General features: G+C 43.7%; 1 protein-coding gene across 2 annotated transcripts in view; it reads left to right on the forward strand.

Moving 5' to 3' along the window:
* The window catches only part of atp13a2 (ATPase cation transporting 13A2), a 40,501-nt gene that overhangs the window by 2,257 nt on the left and 16,563 nt on the right, over positions 1-21,681 (forward strand). Inside the window, exons 1-17 of one of the 2 annotated variants that reach the window (XM_041856193.2) lie at positions 9,123-9,231; positions 10,275-10,360; positions 10,627-10,794; positions 10,888-10,946; positions 11,231-11,303; positions 11,432-11,511; positions 11,657-11,734; positions 11,979-12,048; positions 12,331-12,465; positions 12,694-12,760; positions 13,220-13,351; positions 13,645-13,806; positions 19,773-19,883; positions 20,067-20,113; positions 20,289-20,477; positions 20,805-21,011; positions 21,128-21,238. In XM_041856193.2, the coding sequence (XP_041712127.2) occupies positions 10,358-10,360; positions 10,627-10,794; positions 10,888-10,946; positions 11,231-11,303; positions 11,432-11,511; positions 11,657-11,734; positions 11,979-12,048; positions 12,331-12,465; positions 12,694-12,760; positions 13,220-13,351; positions 13,645-13,806; positions 19,773-19,883; positions 20,067-20,113; positions 20,289-20,477; positions 20,805-21,011; positions 21,128-21,238 (1,692 nt within the window). In that variant the 5' untranslated portion in view covers positions 9,123-9,231; positions 10,275-10,357. Of the gene's footprint in view, positions 1-9,122; positions 9,232-10,274; positions 10,361-10,626; positions 10,795-10,887; positions 10,947-11,230; positions 11,304-11,431; positions 11,512-11,656; positions 11,735-11,978; positions 12,049-12,330; positions 12,466-12,693; positions 12,761-13,219; positions 13,352-13,644; positions 13,807-19,772; positions 19,884-20,066; positions 20,114-20,288; positions 20,478-20,804; positions 21,012-21,127; positions 21,239-21,681 lie in introns of those variants that run through there. The other variant, XM_041856191.2, reaches the window with a different exon arrangement.

Below are 21,681 nucleotides of genomic sequence, written 5' to 3' on the forward strand. Positions count from 1 at the left end.
CCAATTGTGCTATTGTGTGTGTTTTTTCGCGCTATTTGTAACTTATTTTGTACATAATGTTTCTGCCACCGTGTCTTATGACCAAAAAGAGCTTCTGGATATCAGGACACCCGACAAGGCCCAAATTCCCGTCATTTGCATGAGAAAGAGACAGAGATATCGGGGACGTAGGTTGGGGTGCCTTGTTAGGATCCGACGGCGAGTGCGTAATCTGCCTCTACCGTCAGTCCTACTAGCCAATGTACAATAATTAGATGTCAAAATAGATGAACTAAGATCATGGATATCCTACCAACGGGACAAACTGTAATATCTTATGTTTCACCGAGTCGTGGCTGAACGACGACATGGATAACATACAGCTGGCGGGATATAAGCTGCATCGGCAAGATAGAACAGCTGCCTCCGGTAAGACAAGGGGTGGCGGTCTGTGTATATTTTAAACAACAGCTGGTGCACAAAATCTAATATTAAGGAAGTCTCGAGGTTTTGCTCGCCTGAGGTAGAGTATCTTATGATAAGCTGTAGACCACACTATTTACCAAGAGAGTTTTCATCTATATTTTTCTATTTACCACTACAAACTGATGCTGGCACTAAGACCGCACTCAATGAGCTATATAAGGCCATAAGCAAACAGGAAGAAAAACTCTAGACCACCTTTACTCCACACACAGAGACGCATACAAAGCTCTCCATCGCCCTCAATTTGGCAAATCTGACCATAACTCAACCCTCCAGATTCCTGCTTACAAGCAAAAACTAAAGCAGGAAACACCAGTGACTCGGTCAATAAAGAAGTGGTCAGATGATGCAGATGCTAAGCTACAGAACTGTTTTGCTAGCACAGACTGGAATATGTTCCGGGATTCTTCCGATGGCATTGAGGAGTACACCACATCAGTCACTGGCTTCATCAATAAGTGCATCGATGACGTCGTCCCCACAGTGACTGTACGTACATACCCCAACCAGAAGCCAGGCAACATCTGCACTGAGCTAAAGGGTAGAGCTTCCGCTTTCAAGGAGCGGGACTCTAACCCGGACGCTTATAAGAAATCCCGCTATGCCCTCCGACGAACCATCAAACAGACAAAGCATCAATACAGGAATAAGATTGAATCGTACTACACCGGCTCTGAAGCTCGACGGATGTGGCAGGGCTTGCAAACTATTACAGACTACAAAGGGAAGCCCAGCCGCGAGCTGCCCAGTGACACGAGCCTACCAGATGACCTAAATTACTTCTATGCTCGCTTCGAGGCAAGCAACACTGAAGCATGCTCTCCATAGCCGATGTGAGTAAGACCTTTAAACAGGTCAACATTCACAAGGCTGCAGGGCCAGACGGATTACCAGGACATGTACTCTGAGCATGCGCTGACCAACTGGCAAGTGTCTTCACTGACATTTTCAACCTGTCCCTGACTGAGTCTGTAATACCAACATGTTTCAAGCAGACCACCATAGTCCCTGTGCCCAAGAACACTAAGGTAACCTGCCTAAATGACTACCGACCCGTAGCACTCACGTCTGTAGCCATGAAGTGCTTTGAAAGGCTGGTCATGGCTCACATCAACACCATTATCACAGAAACCCTAGACCCATTCCAATTTGCATACCGCCCCAACAGATCCACATTTGCAATCTCTATTGCACTCCACACTGCCCTTTCCCACCTGGACAAAAGGAACACCTACGTCAGAATGCTATTCATTGACTATAGCTCAGCGTTCAACACCATAGTGCCCTCAAAGCTCATCACTAAGCTAAGGACCCTGGGACTAAACACCTCCCTCTGCAACTGGATCCTGGACTTCCTGACAGGCCGCCCCCAGGTGGTAAGGGTAGGTAACAACACATCTGCCACGCTGATCCTCAACACAGGGGCCCCTCAAGGGTGCTTGCTCAGTCCCCTCCTGTACTCCCTGTTCAACCATGACTGCATGGCCAGGCACGACTCCAACATCATCATTAAGTTTGCCAACAACGATGAGACAGCCTATAGGGAGGAGGTCAGAGACCTGACCGTGTAGTGCCAGGATAACAACCTCTCGCTCAATGTGATCAAGACAAAGGAGATGATTGTGGACTACAGGAAAAAGAAGAGGACAGAGCACGCCCCCATTCTCATCGACAGGGCTGTAGTGGAGCAGGTTGAGAGCTTCACCAACAAACTATCATGGTCCAAACACACCAAGACAGTCGTGAAGAGGGCATGACAAAGCCTATTCCCCCTCAGGAGACTGAAAAGATTTGGCATGGGTCCTCAGATCCTCAAAAAGTTATACAGCTGCACCATCGAGAGCATCCTGACTGGTTGCAATACTGCCTGGTACGGCAACTGCTCGGGCCTCCGACCGCAAGGCACTGCAGAGGGTAGTGCGTACGGCCCAGTACATCACTGGGGCCAAGCTTCCTGCCATTCAGGACCTCTATACCAGGCGGTGTCAGAGGAATGCCCTACAAATTGTCAAAGACTCTAGCCACCCTAGTCATATACTGTTCTCTCTGCTACCGCACGGCAAGCGGTACCGGAGCGCCAAGTCTAGGTCCAAAAGGCTTCTTAACAGCTTCTACCCCCAAGCCATAAGACTCCTGAACATCAAATCAAATGGCTACCCGGACTATTTGCATTATCCCCCCCACACACCCTCTTTTACGCTGCTGCTACTCTCTGTTTATTAGCTATGCATTGTCACTTTAACTCTACCTACATGTACATATTACCTCAATTACATCGACTAACCTGTGCCCTCGCACATTGACTCTGTACCGGTACCCCCTGTATATAGCCTCGCTACTGTTATTTTACTGCTGCTATTTAATTATTTTTTTATTTATCTTTTTTTTTACTTAACACTTATTTTTCTTAAAACAGCATTGTTGGTTAAGGGCTTGTAAGTAAGCATTCCACTGTAAGGTCTACACATTTTGTATTCAGCGCATGTGACAAATAACATTTAATTTGATTTTGATTTGACATGGTTACAACAGCACAAGCTGAAGTTGCTAACATGTGACAACTCCAGCCATGCCTCTCCAGTAAGGGTTGAATCATGATCTAGTCCTGATTCCTTGATCCCTCCCAGTGTAGCGATTGTGGGAACAGCCTGTGCCATTTAGCCTAAGCCTGGGCCTCTTGGCAGAGGTAGTAGCACGCTCACATGCAGGGAAGCTACTGACTAACACTTTGCCGTGTCTCTGTGTGGCAATCAATATTTGTTTGCTTTTGACCTAAGGCACATGCACAAGACGAAAGTACATGCACGCGATGCATAATAACCATAGTCTTGCAGGTGTTCACATGATTTTGCGCAGGTGATCGAAATTTCAACGGCAGTACCGGCGCTCTAAAAAGTTGGGTAAATAATACTTAATAATACCTGTGGATATTTTGTCTAAAATTTCTGCACATAGAGTAAGTTCAAATGTAATTTTATTCAATATTCTGGCTGTAAGGAAACAAGAATTGGTGTCACGGTCTGATTTATTAGGCAACTGATCTGCATGCTTTGCCTAAAGGAAAAGTGGACTGGACTGCCTTTTTCATGATCTCCAACGAGAGAAGCGGCTTTGGGTCAACCCCTAAAGGCAAGGCGTTGCACAGATGTGCAGATCATTAGGCTAATGAGTACTCTAGGGTATTTGTTTGGAATGCAAGGTGATAGATCAGTGAGCACTTTGCTCAGGCCGATCGAATGTACAGATGAGGCATAATTGAGGCACAGATTACCCTCCCCCAATCCTAGTCTTATAACCATTTTCCCCAGTGAATGTAAGTTCCAAATGTCCTGACTCTCAGCTGACATTGCAAGGCCACTTGTCAGCAGGTCCAACTCCCCCACATACAGGTCTGGGAAGAATGTGTAGGGCAGGGATCATCAACTATATTGAACAAAAATATAAACGCAACATGTAAAGTGTTGGTCCCATGTTTCATGAGTTGAAATAAAAGATCACAGAAATGTTCCATATGCACAAAATGCTTATTTCTCTAAAGTTTTGTGCACAAATTAGTTTACATCCCTGTTAGTGAGCATTTCTCCTTTGCCAAGATACTCCATACACCTGACAGGTGTGGCATACCAAAAAGCTGATTAAACAGCATGATCATTACACAGGTGCACCTTGTGCTGGGGACAATAAAAGGTCACTCTAAAATGTGCAGATTTGTCACACAACACAATGCCACAGATGTCTCAACCTCCAGTTGCGTACCCCCTCTAGCACCAGGGTCAGCGCACTCTCAAATGTAGTTTTTTGCCATCATCGTAAGCCTGCCACAAACACATTATACGATACATTTATTAAACATAAGAATGAGTGTGAGTTTTTGTCACAACCCAGCTCGTGGGAAGTGACAAAGAGCTCTTATAGGACCAGGGCACAAATAATAATATAATAATAATAATCATCATCATCATCATCAATAATTTTGCTCTTTATTTAGCCATCTTACATATAAAACCTTATGTGTTCAACAAAACTTGTGAATAACTTACCACAGGTTAATGAGAAGGGTGTGCTTGAAAGGATGCACATAATTCTGCAATGTTGGGTTGTATTGGAGAGAGTCTCAGTCTTAAATAATTTCCCACACACAGTCTGTGCCTGTATTTAGTTTTCATGCTAGCGAGGGCCGAGAATCCAGTCTCACATAGGTACGTGGTTGCAAAGGGCATCAGTGTCTTAACAGTGCGATTTGCCAAGGCAGAATACTCTGAGCGCAGCCCTATCCAGAAATCTGGCAGTGGCTTCTGATTAAATTCAATTTTCACAGAACCGCTTGTTGCAATTTCGATGAGGCTCTCTGGTTCAGATATCGGTAAGTGGACTGGAGGCAGGGCATGAAAGGGATAACGAATCTAGTTGTTTGTGTCGTCCGTTTCGGGAAAGTACCTGCGTAATTGCGCACCAAGCTCACTCAGGTGCTTCGCTATATCACATTTGACATTGTCCGTAAACTTGAGTTAATTTGCGCACAAAAAATAATACAATGATGGAAAGACCTGTGTGTTGTCCTTGTTAATGCAGACAGAGAAGAGCTCCAACTTCTTAATCATAGCCTCAATTTTGTCCCACACATTGAATACAGTTACGGAGAGTGCCTGTAATCCTAGATTCAGATCATTCAGGCGAGAAAAAACATCACCCAAATAGGCCAGTCGTGTGAGAAACTTGTCATCATGCAAGCGGTCAGACAAGTGAAAATTATGGTCAGTAAAGAAAACTTTAAGCTTGTCTCTCAATTCCAAAAAACGTGTCAATACTTTGCCCCTTGATAACCAGCACACTTCTGTATGTTGTAAAAGCGTAACATGGTCACTGCCTATGTCATTGCGTAATGCAGAAAATACACAAGAGTTCAGGGGCCTTGCTTTAACAAAGTAAACGGTTTTCACTGTAGTGTCCAAAACATCTTTCAAGCTGTCTGGCATTCCCTTGGCAGCAAGAGCCTCTCTGTGGATGCTGCAGTGTACCCAAGTGGCGTCGGGAGCAACTGCTTGCACGTGCATTACCACTCCACTATGTCTCCATGTCATGGCTTTTGCGCCATCAGTACAGATACCAACACATCTTGACCACCAAAGTCCATTTGATGTCACAAAGCACAAACTGTCAGAAACCGTCTCAGGAAAGCTCATCTGCGTGCTCGTCGTCCTCACCAGGGTCTTGACCTGACTGCAGTTCGGTGTCATAAGCAACTTCAGTGGTCAAATTCTCACCTTCGATGGCCACTGGCAGACTGGAGAAGTGCGTTCTTCACGGATGAATCCTGGTTTGAACTGTACCAGGCAGATGGCAGTATGGCGTCGTGTGGGCGAGCGGTTTGCTGATGTCAACGTTGTGAACATGGTGGGGTTATGGTATGGGCAGGCATAAGCTACGGACAACGAACACAATTGCATTTTATTGATGGTAATTTGAATGCACAGAGATACTGTGATGAGATCCTGAGGCCCATTGTCATGCCATTCATCCGCCGCCATCACCTCATGTTTTGCAAAGATCTGTACACAATTCCTGGAAGCTGAGTGTTCCAGTTCCCACCAATATCCAGCAACTTCGCACAACTATTGAAGAGGAGTGGGACAACATTCCACAGGCCACAATCAGCCGCCTGATCAACTCTATGCGAAGGAGATGTGTCGCGCTGCATGAGGCAAATGGTGGTCACACCAGATATTGACAGGTTTTCTGATCCATGCCCCTAGCTTTAAAAAAATAAAAAGGAAATGTGACCAATAGATGCATATCTGTATTCCTAGTTATGTGAAATCCATAGATTAAGGCCTAATTAATTTATTTCAATTGACTGATATCCTTATATAACTGTAACTCAGTAAAATCTTTAAAATTGTTGCATGTTGCGTTTTTTATATATATTTTCTTAAGCAGATGGTCGGGGTGCCGGAACATAATTAAAAATAATTTGTAGACTGCAAATTGACCGCAAGAATCCCAATCAGATAAAATATTTGACTACAGCATAATCATTTCAAACCTTGCTTATACAATCATGTCTCTCTGTTATGCATGGGAATACTTGGGAACAGATTTCCATAATTAAAATAACTTGGAGCAGATTTCCAGGTGTTTTTAAAGTATGTTATGTCCAACAATGAAAATTCAACAACGACAAAAACTTGGGGGGGCCAAATAAAACCACCCTTGGCAGTTGGGGAACCCTGGTGTCCGGCCTAGTCTTATGCAACAGCAAGGAGCATTTTTTTCCTCTTGCCCTGGATTTACGAGTTCCTGGGTGTGGGAGATGGGCATGATGTCCGATTTAACATTTGCTGAGGGCTTTCCAAACGGAGGAATGACTGGTTTTGCCTCTCAGTACTAGTAGGTCTCGTGAGCTCAGATTTCTGCCCTGTGCTGTCACTTTTAGCACTGTCATTTCCTGTGTCTTCAACTGGAAATGAACATGTTAAGTTTTACTGAAGAAGTGGAACTTAGGGGCATTCATTATGAGCTACTTATGAGGCTAAGGTATATTTTTAGTGTGAACATTTTATTCAAGAGAAGATAAGCAAAGGTAAGATAAAATATAAATAAACAACACAATCAAACTTTTAATTTGTTCACTCAATGGTGTGGAGGAAGAGGATTATGTTAACATTGACCTAGATGACACACACTATAATAAACTTACCAGAATAGTCTAGTTCATCTTTGCGTTAGCCCTGAAACTAGGCAGCATGATCCAGATGTTTAGGATTCTTGTGCTATGTCAATTGAATAGTTACTTGAAGCCAGGAGAACCCTAGTTTAGGCTAGGAACCTCCCTCCTACACAGCAGTTAACTGACTACAGTAGTACTTATACTCTTCACTCCCTGTTTAGCATAAATACTACACTCACAAAAAAACAAAAACCATTATAATAATTATTACTACCATACTCCACTATTTAAATCTATTTATTCCTACTTCAGGCCAACAGCCTGAAGGGATGGGACACCACCACTTAACACACCCTGTAACTCTTCTGATGTCAAGTCTTGCACACCCAAATACCTCTGCAGCTGCCACCACAACCTCTATTTTCTGCGACTTATGTTCCACCCCTGCAGTACAGTTGATAACAATTGCTATAAATGCCAAAAATCCAATCTTACTGAAACATATATCACTTGTTAGTTTATCCCTCTGTACTGGTACAGATCTACTACTCACACCATTCCTCTCAGGATCCCTCCCCCTTGACCCATCTTCCTCTACTTTCTTCACTGCCTCAGCATATGACAACTTCTGCACTACTCTAACCCTGGAAACCTCAACCTGCCTCTCTCGCACCGGACATTTCGGATCCCCAGCCCCATGGGCTCCCCTACAATTAACACATACAACTACTTTCCCCAATGCTACACATTCCTTTGTCTCGTGCCCTTCTGCACACTTCTCACACCTAGGAACCTCCCTTCTACACACTGCTGCCACATGCCCATACGCTTGACACCTGTAACAACGTAATGTATTCGGCACAAAAGCTCGTACCGGATAACTTATATATCCTAACATCACTTTGTCGGGCAAAACTCAAAAGAACAGACTATGACTCTTCTGTTTCTCCACTCACGCCACCCTGTCTGCGTTGCACCAAACGACGAGCATCACAAACACCGGGAATCTTCCCCTTCAGTTGGTCAGCTTTCACATTTACCGCTACCCCAGTAATCACGCCTTTCAATGGCACCCTTTTCTTGAGAGCAAAACAGTTCACATTTCTTTCCCCCATTCGTTTAACATGGAGCGCCTGCTCCCTCTGACCAGCAGAAACACAAACAATTATCACTAGACCACTTCTGGTTACCCTCACCGATTTCACAGCACCCAACTCTGTTTTCACCCATCCTGAAACCACAAATTGATCAGCCAAAAGGCAAGGGTCCACTTTTTCCAAAAACTTCACTCCTACTGTCACAGACTCATCTTTATACTGACCCTCGGTACAAACCTCACTCTGTTTACACTTTCTACCATTCTTCATTAACAAACCATCTCCCCTTTTCCCACCATTTTTAACTGAATCAAGTTCACCCTCTTCCTCCCTCTCTCTCTTAGACCTCCTCTGCCTCTCTTTTTACCTCCATTCGTCCTCCGTATTCCAAGTATAACTCTCCTTATGATAGTACTGCACTTCTCCTGACAGACATCTAGTTCTTGCCTTGTCTAGGGACCACATTTCTCCTCCTACTCTTCCAATTTCCCCAACGTCCAATAGGATACATTGTATTGATTTCTTCATTATGTAGACCCTCAAACACTGAAGTCAGACATGTTTGTTTTCATGTGACGCACATCAATATGGCCCAATCAATCCATCGTCCAACAGGATACATTTGTAAGAATGTTTTTATTATAACTTTAGCCTAAACAATGCATGCATTTATTATGACTGCTTATTCACATATGTACAGCATGTCCAATTAATTGCAAGTTTAATGCATTGGTACAATTTAGATTAGGCTAGGAAAACATTCAACATTCTTTGGTTTGTATTTCAAATGAACAAGGGAAATACAGTATGTGTAGGCCTACATGTTATTATTAGTGGGTAGGCCATTATGAATGGTAGCGGAACTAGAGAAGCGGAACTGGACAGACAAGCATTGCTACGTAGACAGGTAAACACAGGTGCGCCTTTTGACACGCGACGCAAAATAGCATTGTCAACCACTCTAATCACAGTTTCGGAAATACTTATGACCAGATAATAAAGGTAAGTACTACTTTTGTTGATATTTCATATAAATAGAAAGCCAACATCTGTGATGATATTTATATCGTAACTAAAACAGGTTACTAATACGTGTGTATACCCGGAAGCCAAAATAGCTTCAACGTTACCAAAATGTTTGTTAATAAATTATTTATTTTGATAGGTTATTCGAGTCGATAAAATTAGTTTTATCTCACCTCGACCGCACTTATGGTGATCTATTCAGAAGGGTCTCGGTTTCGTCGTTTATTGGTCGTAGCTGCTAAAGTGAGAGAGAGGGGTTGTCTTTCCAAGGGAATAATATATCTGTTGTCGGATTACTTTTTTATGGTGTATAAACTGGTAATGATAATATCTAGGCTAGTGTTGGCTTATCAAATATCATATTTTCGCGGTGTATAGACCTTAACATTGTGCAGGCAAGCAGTTAGCCTATAATTAGTGAAATATATATACTGCTACTTTAACTGTATAGTTTATTAACCGAATATTTGTCCCAAAAAAATGTCAAATGTTCTATAACCTGAATAAGTATTTTAACCCCTTGGTCTTCCTTGTTTTATTACAGAAGCTTTATCTTGGAAAATGGATGAGAGATTGTTAACTTGTAGAACCAAAGAGAGAAACACTACTGAATTTGAAACTAGGCATGGAACACCCTCATATTTATTTCAGTATCTAGGCCACATCAATCATATGCCCACCCGGGTCAATTAATGTGTAAATGAATGATTACACGATATATGAGGATTTTTCTATTAATTAATTAAATTTACATTCACTTACTTGAGCCGATTGAATAAAAAATGGAATGGACCCCAACACTGATTCCCAATTGGTTCATTCATTCATACTGCTTAGTGTAATACATTTGCCTTTTTTTCATGTGAGCTGTGTGTGCCATCGGTGACTTTTACAGCTAATGTGTGCCCTGTTAATGTTAACATAATGGGTGTGTACATGCAGCGCAGTGTTATGTTGTGTTTGCAGTGGCATCACTGTGTTGACTGTGTCTGTTGACTAACCTCAAGCCTGTTCCACAGGGAGTCCGGCGGAGGAGGAGCCACCGGGAGGGCTCTGCTCCCCTAGTCCAAAGAGCGAACCCCACCGCAAACCTGAAACACACATGGTAGGAGCCTTTAGCTCATCAATTAAACAGCAGTTAACTGACTACAGTAGTACCTATATTCTTCGCTCCCTGTTTAGCATAAAGCTACTAGTACAACCCACACCAATAAATCAGACTATTTTTTTATATTTCATTTGGTGCTGCAAGCTGAACAATGGGTTCCATTTCAACTTGTCTGCCATGCAAAATGACACCTGGAAATCATCAATGTACTGCTTTTGAATGAATGATATCTACTCCGATTGCTCTCTCTGTCGGTGTGTCAGGATGTCCAGGGGTTCAGATGGGTGCGCTGGCGTGTCTGGCTGTGTCACATTGGGTCCGTGTTGTCTCTGGGTCTGCTGCTGGTGCTGTTTCGCTGGCGCCCTCGTCTAGGGGTCCTCGCTCGCTGCAACTCCTGTCCACTGGCCTACGCCAATATTCTGCTTCTGAGGGTAATGTCATTATCATAATTCATGATTCAGTGTTTTTGGGTAGTTTGAGAAGCAGCACTTGGGTTAATGGTTTTGTTCTTGATCTTCTCTCAGGACAGTTTCGGCCAGCAGTATGTCGTGGAGGTCCTCACAGAAGAGCTGGAGGAGGGCAGGTTAGATACACGTCTTTATCATCAGACCATCAACAACTGGCCTAACCAGCTAACTGTTGTATGTTGACATAAAATATTTCCCATATTATTAGCCATAATAGAATTGCTCTGTCAATGCTACCATAAAAAAAAGACTGTCATTTTCAAATGTTCAGTGTTTGGATATTGGCCAGCTGGAAGGCACTGACTCCTGTACAGTTATGTAGTTGAATCTGTTGCTCAGTAACAACTCAAGTTGGTCGTCCTGACTTCTGATGTATTGTTTCTCCTTGTGCTCTCTGTAGTTTGGAGCCGGCAGGGAGTGAGGCGGAGGACAGTTCAGACTGGAGAGATACTGTTCAGCTACACAAAGAGGAGGTAAGGAAGGAAGGGGTAGTAAAGTTGTATGAATAAAGTTGAATTTAATTACGTTTTATTGAAGGGGCAGTGACAGAGGCAAGGGCTAGAGAAGTCTGCAGCTTTTATGCATCCTGAATTACTTTCAGGTGCCGCTGCTGCGTTACTACCTGTTTGAGGGGCTGCGCTACGTATGGATGGCCAGGAAGGGAGCCTTCTGTCGTGTTAGGTACTGTATGGGGGTGATAACATAGAGGTGTGGGCTATCGGGTTGGACTGGAGTCAGTGGCATTGATACATATAAAATAAACATGTAAATGTACATTTTACAACATAAAATGTTGATGTAACGACAGTTGCCTCTTCCTCCACAGTGTCCTCAATGAGGACTGGACATGTGCCGACCTTTATCATTTCCGGGAGGGCCTGAGTCGCCTGGAGCAGGACACCAGGTACATATGATGGGATCACATACCCTTTCCTCAAGGGTCCGCTCTCGGAACTAGCTCTTTTTTAAGGCTTACCTCAAACACTTGACATTTGCTGATCCCAAATGCTTGACTAACCTGCACCACCGACAGTTGAATCTGGAGGTAAAGACAAGATTCATACATACTTTAATTTCCACACACTTCACTCCCTCCCCCTCTGCCACCTCATCCAGTGTCTGACTCCAGTTCTCTCTCCATCTTTCAGGAGGAAGGTCTACGGGACCAATCTCATCGATGTGCCTGTGAAGTCCTTCATGCGACTACTGGTTGAGGAGGTGATTGGCTTGAACAACGATTTACATTTTCTCATTGATTTACATATACAGGACTAGATTTACTGACCATTTGCAGTGGTGCACTTGTTTATATTCATAAGGGAAATATACATTCACAAAAGCCGAATCATGAAACTTCGGTTTAAGGTCTCATTGTTCCACGTAAATGTTCGATCTACCAACAGTTACAGACAATAATACAAGTGTAAGGCCTGCTCACTCTGTACCCCTCTCTCTCTTTCTCCATCCATGCCTCTATTCTCCCTCCCTCCATCTCTGCAGGTGCTCAACCCATTCTACGTGTTCCAGGTGTTCAGCATTGCTTTGTGGCTGACAGATAAATACTACTACTATGCTGCTTGCATTGTCATCATCTCCCTCATCTCCATCTGTGTGTCTCTCTACGAGATCCGCAAGGTGAGTGACACCAGAAGGAGCCTCCCATGTCCTCTGTGCTCCCATGAAAGCTTTCAGATACATTTACAAATAGGTATTTTTGAGATCGTTATGGTTCTGATATCGTGGGTGATACATTATGGGACACACCTTTTTATATTCCTATTTTCTTAGTACCTGTTATAGGGCAGACTATCATCTAGCTGTCTACATGTTCACCACTGAATTGTTGGTTCTGTGATTCCACAGCAAAGCAACACGATCCGTAGCATGGCTCAGCTGATAACCAATGTTACCGTGCGCAGAAGCTCCGGGGGTGAGTTTTCCCTCCATTGTTGTCTTCCATAGCCAGCATACACATATTTAGCAGATGTTATCGCGGGTGTGGCGAAATGCTTTTGTTCCTAGCTCCAACAGTTCAGTAACTCTTGACAATAGAAAACAATACACGCAAATCAAAATATTTAAATAAAGGAATTATGAAATATATAAATGTTAGAACGAGAGTCAGTCGTATGTGTAGTAGAGCAGTGGTCACCAACCCTGGTTCTCGGAGAGCTACAGGGTGTGCACAGTCACACTTTGGGTTCAAGCCCACTACTAACACACCGGATTCCCCTATTCAAGGTGTTGATGATTTGCACACATACACACTCGTCCACCCCATTAAATACATTTGACTCTGGAAAGACCTGTGTGTTAGTGCTTGGCTGGAACAAAAGTCTGCTGTAGTAGGAGCAGATTAACACATTGATGCCCTGGCGCTGTCTTTCAGAGGAGGACAGTTTGAGCTCGGTGGAGCTGGTCCCGGGGGACTGTGTGCTGATCCCTCAGGAGGGGCTGCTGCTGCCCTGCGACGCTGCTCTGCTGGCCGGGGAGTGCATGGTCAACGAGAGCATGCTCACCGGTGAGGCCAAACAGAACTCTATCACAAATGACTTCAGTCATGAAGTAACAGAAACAGTGACCCCAAACTTTTCCTCAAAAACTACACTGAGGTCTGGCTGAAATTTGCGTTAAGTTGAAACTTTCTCAACTCTCATCACAAAATGTCTAGTTGAACTTGCCAATGGTCAACTCATTGAATATCTCCTACATTGACAGTTAGTGATTTTCAATCCTTTTGAAGCTCTAAGTAGTGAGCAATGTGAATCCACTGTAACAGTCACCTGGCCCTCTGTCCACCCACACTGCCTCTAGGCGAGAGTGTCCCTGTGATGAAGACCCCACTGCCGGCTGCTGGGGGGCGTTACAGCTCTGAGACCCAGCGCAGACACACCCTCTTCTGCGGCACGCAGTGCATCCAGGCCAAAGGGGGCCGGCCAGGAGTGGGAGGGGCCATTGCCGTGGTCACAAGCACAGGTGAGACAGATACCTTTACACTACCGATATGAAAGGTCAAACAACAGACAAAAATATAAATCATGCATGTATGTATGTGTGTATATACACTACCGGTCAAAAGTTTTAGAACACCTACTCATTAAAGTGTTTTTCTTTTATTTTTACTATGTTCTACATTGTAGAATAATAGTGAAGAGATCAAAACTATGAAATAGCACATATGGAATCATGTAGTAACCAAAAAAGTGTTAAACAAATCAAAATATATTTTATGTTTGAGGTTCTTCAAATAGCCACCCTTTGCCTTGATGACGGCTTTGCCCACTCTTGGCATTCTCTCAACCAGCTTCATGAGGTAGTCACCTGGAATTCATTTCAAATAACAGGTGTGCCTTGTAAAAGTTAATTTGTGGAATTTCTTTCCTTCTTAATGCGTTTGAGCCAATCAGTTGTGTTGTGACAAGGTAGGGGGGGTATACAGAAGATAGCCCTATTTGGTAAAATACCAAGTCCATATTATGACAAGAACTGCTCAAATAAGCAAAGAGAAACGACAGTCCATCATTACTTTAAGACATGAAGGTCAGTCAATACAGAACATTTCAATAACTTTGAAAGTTTCTTCAAGTGCAGTCACAAAAACCATCAAGCGCTATGATGAAACTGCTTCTCCTGAGGACCGCCACAGGAATGGAAGACCCAGAGTTACCTCTCTGCAGAGGATAAGTTCATTAGAGTTACCAGCCTCAGAAATTGCAGCCCAAATAAATGTAACAGACACATCTCAACAGCAACTGTTCAGAGGAGACTGTGTGAATTAGGCCTTCATGGTCGAATTGCTGCAAAGGAACCACTACTAAAGGACACCAATAATAAGAAGAGACTTGCTTGGGCCAAGAAACACGAGTAATGGACATTAGACCGGTAAAATGTGTCCTTTGGTCTGGAGTCCAAATTGGAGATTTTTGGTTCCAACTGCCGTGTCTTTGTGAGACGCGGTGTGGGTGAACGGATGATCTCCGCATGTGTATTTCCCACTGTAAAGCATGGAGGAGTAGGTGTTATGGTGTGGGGGTGCTTTGCTGGTGACACTGTCTGTGATTTATTTAGAATTCAAGGCACACTTAACCAGCATGGCTACCACAGCATTCTGCAGCGAGACGCCATCCCATCTGGTTTGGGCTTAGTGGGACTATCATTTGTTTTTCAACAGGACAATGACCCAACACACCTCCAGGCTGTGTAAGGGCTATTTTACCAAGAAGGAGAGTGATGGAGTGCTGCATCAGATGACCTGGCCTCCACAATGCCCCGACCTCAACCAAATTGAGATAGGTTTGGGATGAGTCGGACCGCAGAGTGAAGGAAAAGCAGCCAACAAGTGTTCAGCATATGTGGGAACTCCTTCAAGACTGTTGGAAAAGCATTCCAGGTGAAGCTGGTTGAGAGAATGTCAAGAGTGTGCAAAGCTGTCATCAAGGCAAAGGGTGGCTATTTGAAGAATCTCAAATATAAAATATATTTAAATTTGTTTAACACTTTTTGGGTTACTACATGATTCCATATGTATTATTTCATAGTTTTGATATCTTCACTATTATTCTACAGTTGCAAACCGTAGTCTGTCTTTTTTATGGCGGTTTTGGAGCAGTGGCTTCTTCCTTGCTGAGCAGCCTTTCAGGTTATGTCGATATAGGACTAGTTTTACTGTGGATATAGATACTTTTGTACCCGTTTCCTCCAGCATCTTCACAAGGTCCTTTGCTGTTGTTCTGGGATTGATTTGCACTTTTTGCACCAAAGTACTTTAATCTCTAGGAGACAGAACGTGTCTCCTTCCTGAGTGGTATGACGGCTGTGTGGTCCCATGGTGTTTATACTTGCGTACTATTGTATGTACAGATGAACGTGGTACCTTCAGGCGTTTGGAAATTACTCCCAAGGATGAACCAGACTTGTGGAGGTCTACAATTTTTTTTCTGAGGTCTTGGCTGATTTCTTTAGATTTTCCCATGATGACCATCGTTATGTTTTGGAGGAAAAAGGGGTTGCTTGCAAGCCGAAGAACACCATCCCAACCGTGAAGCACGGGGGTGACAGCATCATGCTGTGGGGATGCTTTGCTGCAGGAGGGACTGGTGCACTTCACAAAATAGATGGCATCATGAGGAAGGAAAATTATGTGGATATATTGAAGCAACATCTCAAGATATCAGTCAGGAAGGTAAAGCTTGGTCGCAAATGGTCTTCCAAATGGACAATGTTCCAAAGTTGTGGCAAAATGGCTTAACGACAACAAAGTCAAGGTATTGGAGTGTCCATCACAAAGCCCTGACCTCAATCCTATAGAACATTTGTGGGCAGAACTGAAAAAGCGTCTGCGAGCAAGGAGGCCTGCAAATCTGACTCAGTTACACCAGGATGTGATGAAAGAAATAAAAGCTGAAATGAATCATTCTCTCTACTATTATTCTGACATTTCACATTCTTAAAATAAAGTGGTGATCCTAACTGACCTAAGACAGGGAATTTTTACTAGGATTAAATGTCAGGAATTGTGTTTAAATGTATTTGGCTAAGGTGTATGTAAACTTCCAACTTCAACTGTATGTATGTATGTATGTATGTATGTATATATGTATATATGTACAGTGGGGAGAACAAGTATTTGATACACTGCCGATTTTGCAGGTTTTCCTACTTACAAAGCATGTAGAGGTCTGTAATTTTTATCATAGGTACACTTCAACTGTGAGAGACGGAATCTAAAACAAAAATCTAGAAAATCACATTGTATGATTTTTAAGTAATTAATTTGCATTTTATTGCATGACATAAGTATTTGATCACCTACCAACCAGTAAGAATTCCGGCTCTCACAGACCTGTTAGTTTTTATTTAAGAAGCCCTCCTGTTCTCCACTCATTACCTGTATTAACTGCACCTGTTTGAACTCGTTACCTGTATAAAAGACACCTGTCCACACACTCAATCAAACAGACTCCAACCTCTCCACAATGGCTAAGACCAGAGAGCTGTGTAAGGTCATCAGGGATAAAATTGTAGACCTGCACAAGGCTGGGATGGGCTACAGGACAATAGGCAAGCAGCTTGGTGAGAAGGCAACAACTGTTGGCGCAATTATTAGAAAATGGAAGAAGTTCAAGATGACGGTCAATCACCCTCGGTCTGGGGCTCCATGCAAGATCTCACCTCGTGGGGCATCAATGATCATGAGGAAGGTGAGGGATCAGCCCAGAACTACACGGCAGGACCTGGTCAATGACCTGAAGAGAGCTGGGACCACAGTCTCAAAGAAAACCATTGGTAACACACTATGCCGTCATGGATTAAAATCCTGCAGCGCACGCAAGGTCCCCCTGCTCAAGCCAGCGCATGTCCAGGCCCCTCTGAAGTTTGCCAATGACCATCTGGATGATCCAGAGGAGGAATGGGAGAAGGTCATGTGGTCTGATGAGACAAAAATATAGCTTTTTGGTCTAAACTCCACTCGCTGTGTTTGGAGGAAGAAGAAGGATGAGTACAAGCCCAAGAACACCATCCCAACCGTGAAGCATGGAGGTGGAAACATCATTCTTTGGGGATGCTTTTCTGCAAAGGGGACAGGACGACTGCACCGTATTGAGGGGAGGATGGATGGGGCCATGTATCGCGAGATCTTGGCCAACAACCTCCTTCCCTCAGTAAGAGCATTTAAGATGGGTCGTGGCTGGGTCTTCCAGCATGACAACGACCCGAAACACACAGCCAGGGCAACTAAGGAGTGGCTCGGTAAGAAGCATCTCAAGGTCCTGGAGTGGCCTAGCCAGTCTCCAGACCTGAACCCAATAGAAAATCTTTGGAGGGAGCTGAAAGTCCGTATTGCCCAGCGACAGCCCCGAAACCTGAAGGATCTGGAGAAGGTCTGTATGGAGGAGTGGGCCAAAATCCCTGCTGCAGTGTGTGCAAACCTGGTCAAGACCTACAGGAAACGTATGATCTCTGTAATTGCAAACAAAGTTTTTGTACCAAATATTATGTTCTGCTTTTCTGATGTATCAAATACTTATGTCATGCAATAAAATGCAAATTAATTACTTAAAAATCATACAATGTGATTTTCGGGATTTTTGTTTTAGATTCCGTCTCTCACAGTTTAAGTGTACCTATGATAAAAATTACAGACCTCTACATGCTTTGTAAGTAGGAAAACCTGCAAAATCAGCAGTGTATCAAATACTTGTTCTCCTCACTGTATGTGTGTGTGTGTGTGTGTGTGTGTGTGTGTGTGTGTATATACACACAAAATACACACATACTTTCTTATGCATGTACACTACCGTTCAAAAGTTTGGGGTCACTTAGAAATGTCCTTGTTTTCCATGAAAACATACATGAAATGAGTTTGAATAGGAAATATAGCAAAATGAATAGGAAATGTAGTCATTGACAAGGTTAGAAATAATGATTTTTAATTGAAATAATAATTGTGTCCTTCAAACTTTGCTTTCGTCAAAGAATCCTCCATTTGCAGCAATTACAGCCTTGCAGACCTGTGGCATTGTAATTGTCCTGAAGCACCTCCCACAAGTTGGATTTGCTTGATGGGCACTTCTTATGTACCATACGGTCAAGCTGCTCCCACAACAGCTCAATAGGGTTGAGATCCGGTGACTGTGCTGGGCACTCCATTATAGACAGAATACCAGCTGACTGCTTCTTCCCTAAATAGTTCTTGCATAGTTTGGAGCTGTGCTTTGGGTCATTGTCCTGTTTTAGGAGGAAATTGGCTCCAATCAAGCGCCGTCCACAGGGTATGGCATGGTGTTGCTAAATGGAGTGATAGCCTTTCTTCTTCAAGATCCCTTTTACCCTGTACAAATCTCCCACTTTACCACCACCAAAGCACCCCCAGACCATCACATTGCCTCCACCATGCTTGACAGATGGCATCAAGCACTTCTCCAGCATCTTTTCATTTGGTCTGCGTCTCACAAATGTTCTTCTTTGTGATCCGAACGCCTCAAACTTCGATTCGTCTGTCCATAACACTTTTTTCCAATCTTCCTCTGTCCAGTGTCTGTGTTCTGTTGCCCATCTAAATATTTTCTTTTAATTGGCCAGTCTGAGATATGGCTTTTTCTTTGCAACTCTGCCTAGAAGGTCAGCATCCCGGACTCGCCTCTTCACTGTTGACGTTGAGACTGGTGTTTTGCGGGTACTATTTAATGAAGCTGCCAGTTGAGGACCTGTGAGGCGACTGTTTCTCAAACTAGACTCTAACGTATTTGCTCAGTTGTGCACCGGGGCCTCCCACTCCTCTTTCTTTTCTGGTTAGAGCCAGTTTGCGCTGTTCTGTGAAGGGAGTAGTACACAGCGTTGCACAAGATCTTCAGTTTCTTGGCAATTTCTCGCATGGAATAGCCTTCATTTCTCAGAACAAGAATAGACTGACGAGTTTCAGAAGAAAGTCCTTTGTTTCTGGCCATTTTGAGCCTGTAATCAAACCCACAATTGCTGATGCTCCAGATACTCAACTAGTCTCAAGAAGGCCAGTTTTATTGCTGCTTTAATCAGCACAACAGTTTTCAGCTGTGCTAACATAATTGCAAAATGGTTTTCTAATGATCAATTAGCCTTTTTAAAATGATAAACTTGGATTAGCAAACACAACGTGCCATTGGAACACAGGACTGATGGTTGCTGATAATGGGCCTCTGTACGCCTATGTAGATATTCCATTAAAAATCAGCCGTTTCCAGCAACAATAGCCATTTACAACATTAACTATGTCTACACTGTATTTCTGATCAATTTCATATTATTTTAATGGACAAAAAATATATATATTTCGAAAACAAGGACATTTCTAAGTGACCCCAAACTTTTGAACGGTGGTGTACATAATTAGACCTCATCATATTACATTATAAAAGGACTGTGTTTGTCCTCCACTCATAATATTGTTGGTTTGTGTCCCTCAGGGTTCTTCACAGCCAAGGGAGACCTGGTCAGCTCCATCCTCTACCCTCAACCCATCAACTTCCGCTTCTACCGAGACGCTATTAAGTTCCTGCTCTTCCTGGGGGTTGTAGGTAAGCTCCGACACACAGTAGAGTTGCACATCGTAAAATAACTCACTTTTCAATTATTTTAAATGGGTGCTAGACAAGTTGAGAAGTATAAAAGTATTACCAAGCAGCCCCTTATAGCAATTAGCCCCTTATACTGTGTTAACATATAATTTCAGCATTAACCAATATTTAATTGTGTTTCAGCATTGTGTGGCACAGTATACAGCATTGTGATCCTAAGCAGAACCAACGTAAGTATTTGCAATACCAACCTTATTAATACCATGAGTTCATTTTCACCCTAATTGATTAGATAAACAAACAACAATTGGGTGATCTTGGAGCTGGACAAAAATATTTGACCCTCTGAGGATTATTAGGTTATTCCATATAGGATTTCTTAATTAGATGTAATTGTGTCTCTAGACCACGTGGTGGGAGCTGGTGATTCGGTCTCTGGACATTGTGACCATCGTGGTGCCCCCTGCCCTCCCTGCTGCCATCACCACTGGCACCATCTACGCCCAGGGTCGTCTGAAGAGAGAAGGGGTCTTCTGCATAAGCCCCCCGCGCATCAACATCTCTGGGAAGGTCTCGCTCTTTTGCTTTGACAAGGTGAGGCCCCAAACCAGTAGGCCCTAGTGTGTGTGTGTGTGTGTGTGTGTGTGTGTGTGTGTGTGTGTGTGTGTGTGTGTGTGTGTGTGTGTGTGTGTGTGTGTTTTGGGGTGGAGGCAGCTAGGAGGACTGACAGCTGTAGAAATTATCTCTTGGTCGTGTTCTGTAGGCACACAACAGGAGAAAACATTTTGAAACGGAGCTACTACCTGAGTTTTTCTTTTTCGTTGCAAAACGCTCTGCTACGTTACGCTCTACTGAACACAACCCTGGTGAACTATTTTGAACCAGGAAGTGTGTGTCTACTCTCTATTCTTCTGTATAAAGACAGGCACTCTGACTGAGGAGGGGCTGGACGTGTGGGGGGTGATGGAGGGTAGTGGAGCTGGGTTCTCTGAGCTGGTCCCTTACCCACACCTCCTGCCCCAGGGGCCCATGCTCTCTGCCATGGCCTGCTGCCACTCTGTGGCCTTGCTGGGGGGACAACCCCTGGGAGACCCTCTGGAGCTCAAGATGATCGAGTCCACCGGCTGGGTAAGACTGAGAAACCAAGGACCAGATTTATGGAGTGTTTGTATTAGGTGCAAAGTCATTTCTTCTTCAATAGGGGCTGAATATTTCACCTGTGTGACTGACTGTTTTCCTGCCAGGAGCTGGAGGAGCCTGCAGGAGATGACAAAACGTTAGACTCAGAGTTCGGAGGTCACAGGGTCCTGGCAGTGATGCGACCCCCTTCCTGTCCACTCCAATCTGAGAGTGTAGTGAGTATCCCATGTGGTGATGCCCCCTGAGGTGTTCACAGATCTGAAAGAGTTGAATAAGTGAATTCAATGCGGTGGAAGAAGCTCTTAGCTTATTGGTGGGCCAGATCTGTGGACACCTAAGGGGTTAGCACTATGAAAAAGTCTGTATTATCTAGGCCTAGGGCTATGTGGGCCTGTTTCCTTAGTGACCTAGCCTTCCCCATCTACTGACAAGGTTCTTTGTTCTTGGGTTCCTCTCAGAGATCATAGGATCTCTGCAATGTTTGTGTCATTGGGAACACTTGATGAGTTGATTATTTGAATCAGCTGTGTAGTGCTAGGGCAAAAAACTAAATGTGCACCTCTTGGGGTCGCCAGGACTGTGTTTGGGAAATGCTGACCTACAGTAGATAGTGGTTTGTGTCAGGAGTGTTGAGGCCGTTGTCGTAAACTGACTTCCA

Source organism: Coregonus clupeaformis, chromosome 30, assembly GCF_020615455.1.
Source record: "Coregonus clupeaformis isolate EN_2021a chromosome 30, ASM2061545v1, whole genome shotgun sequence".
Classification (NCBI taxonomy): domain Eukaryota; kingdom Metazoa; phylum Chordata; class Actinopteri; order Salmoniformes; family Salmonidae; genus Coregonus; species Coregonus clupeaformis.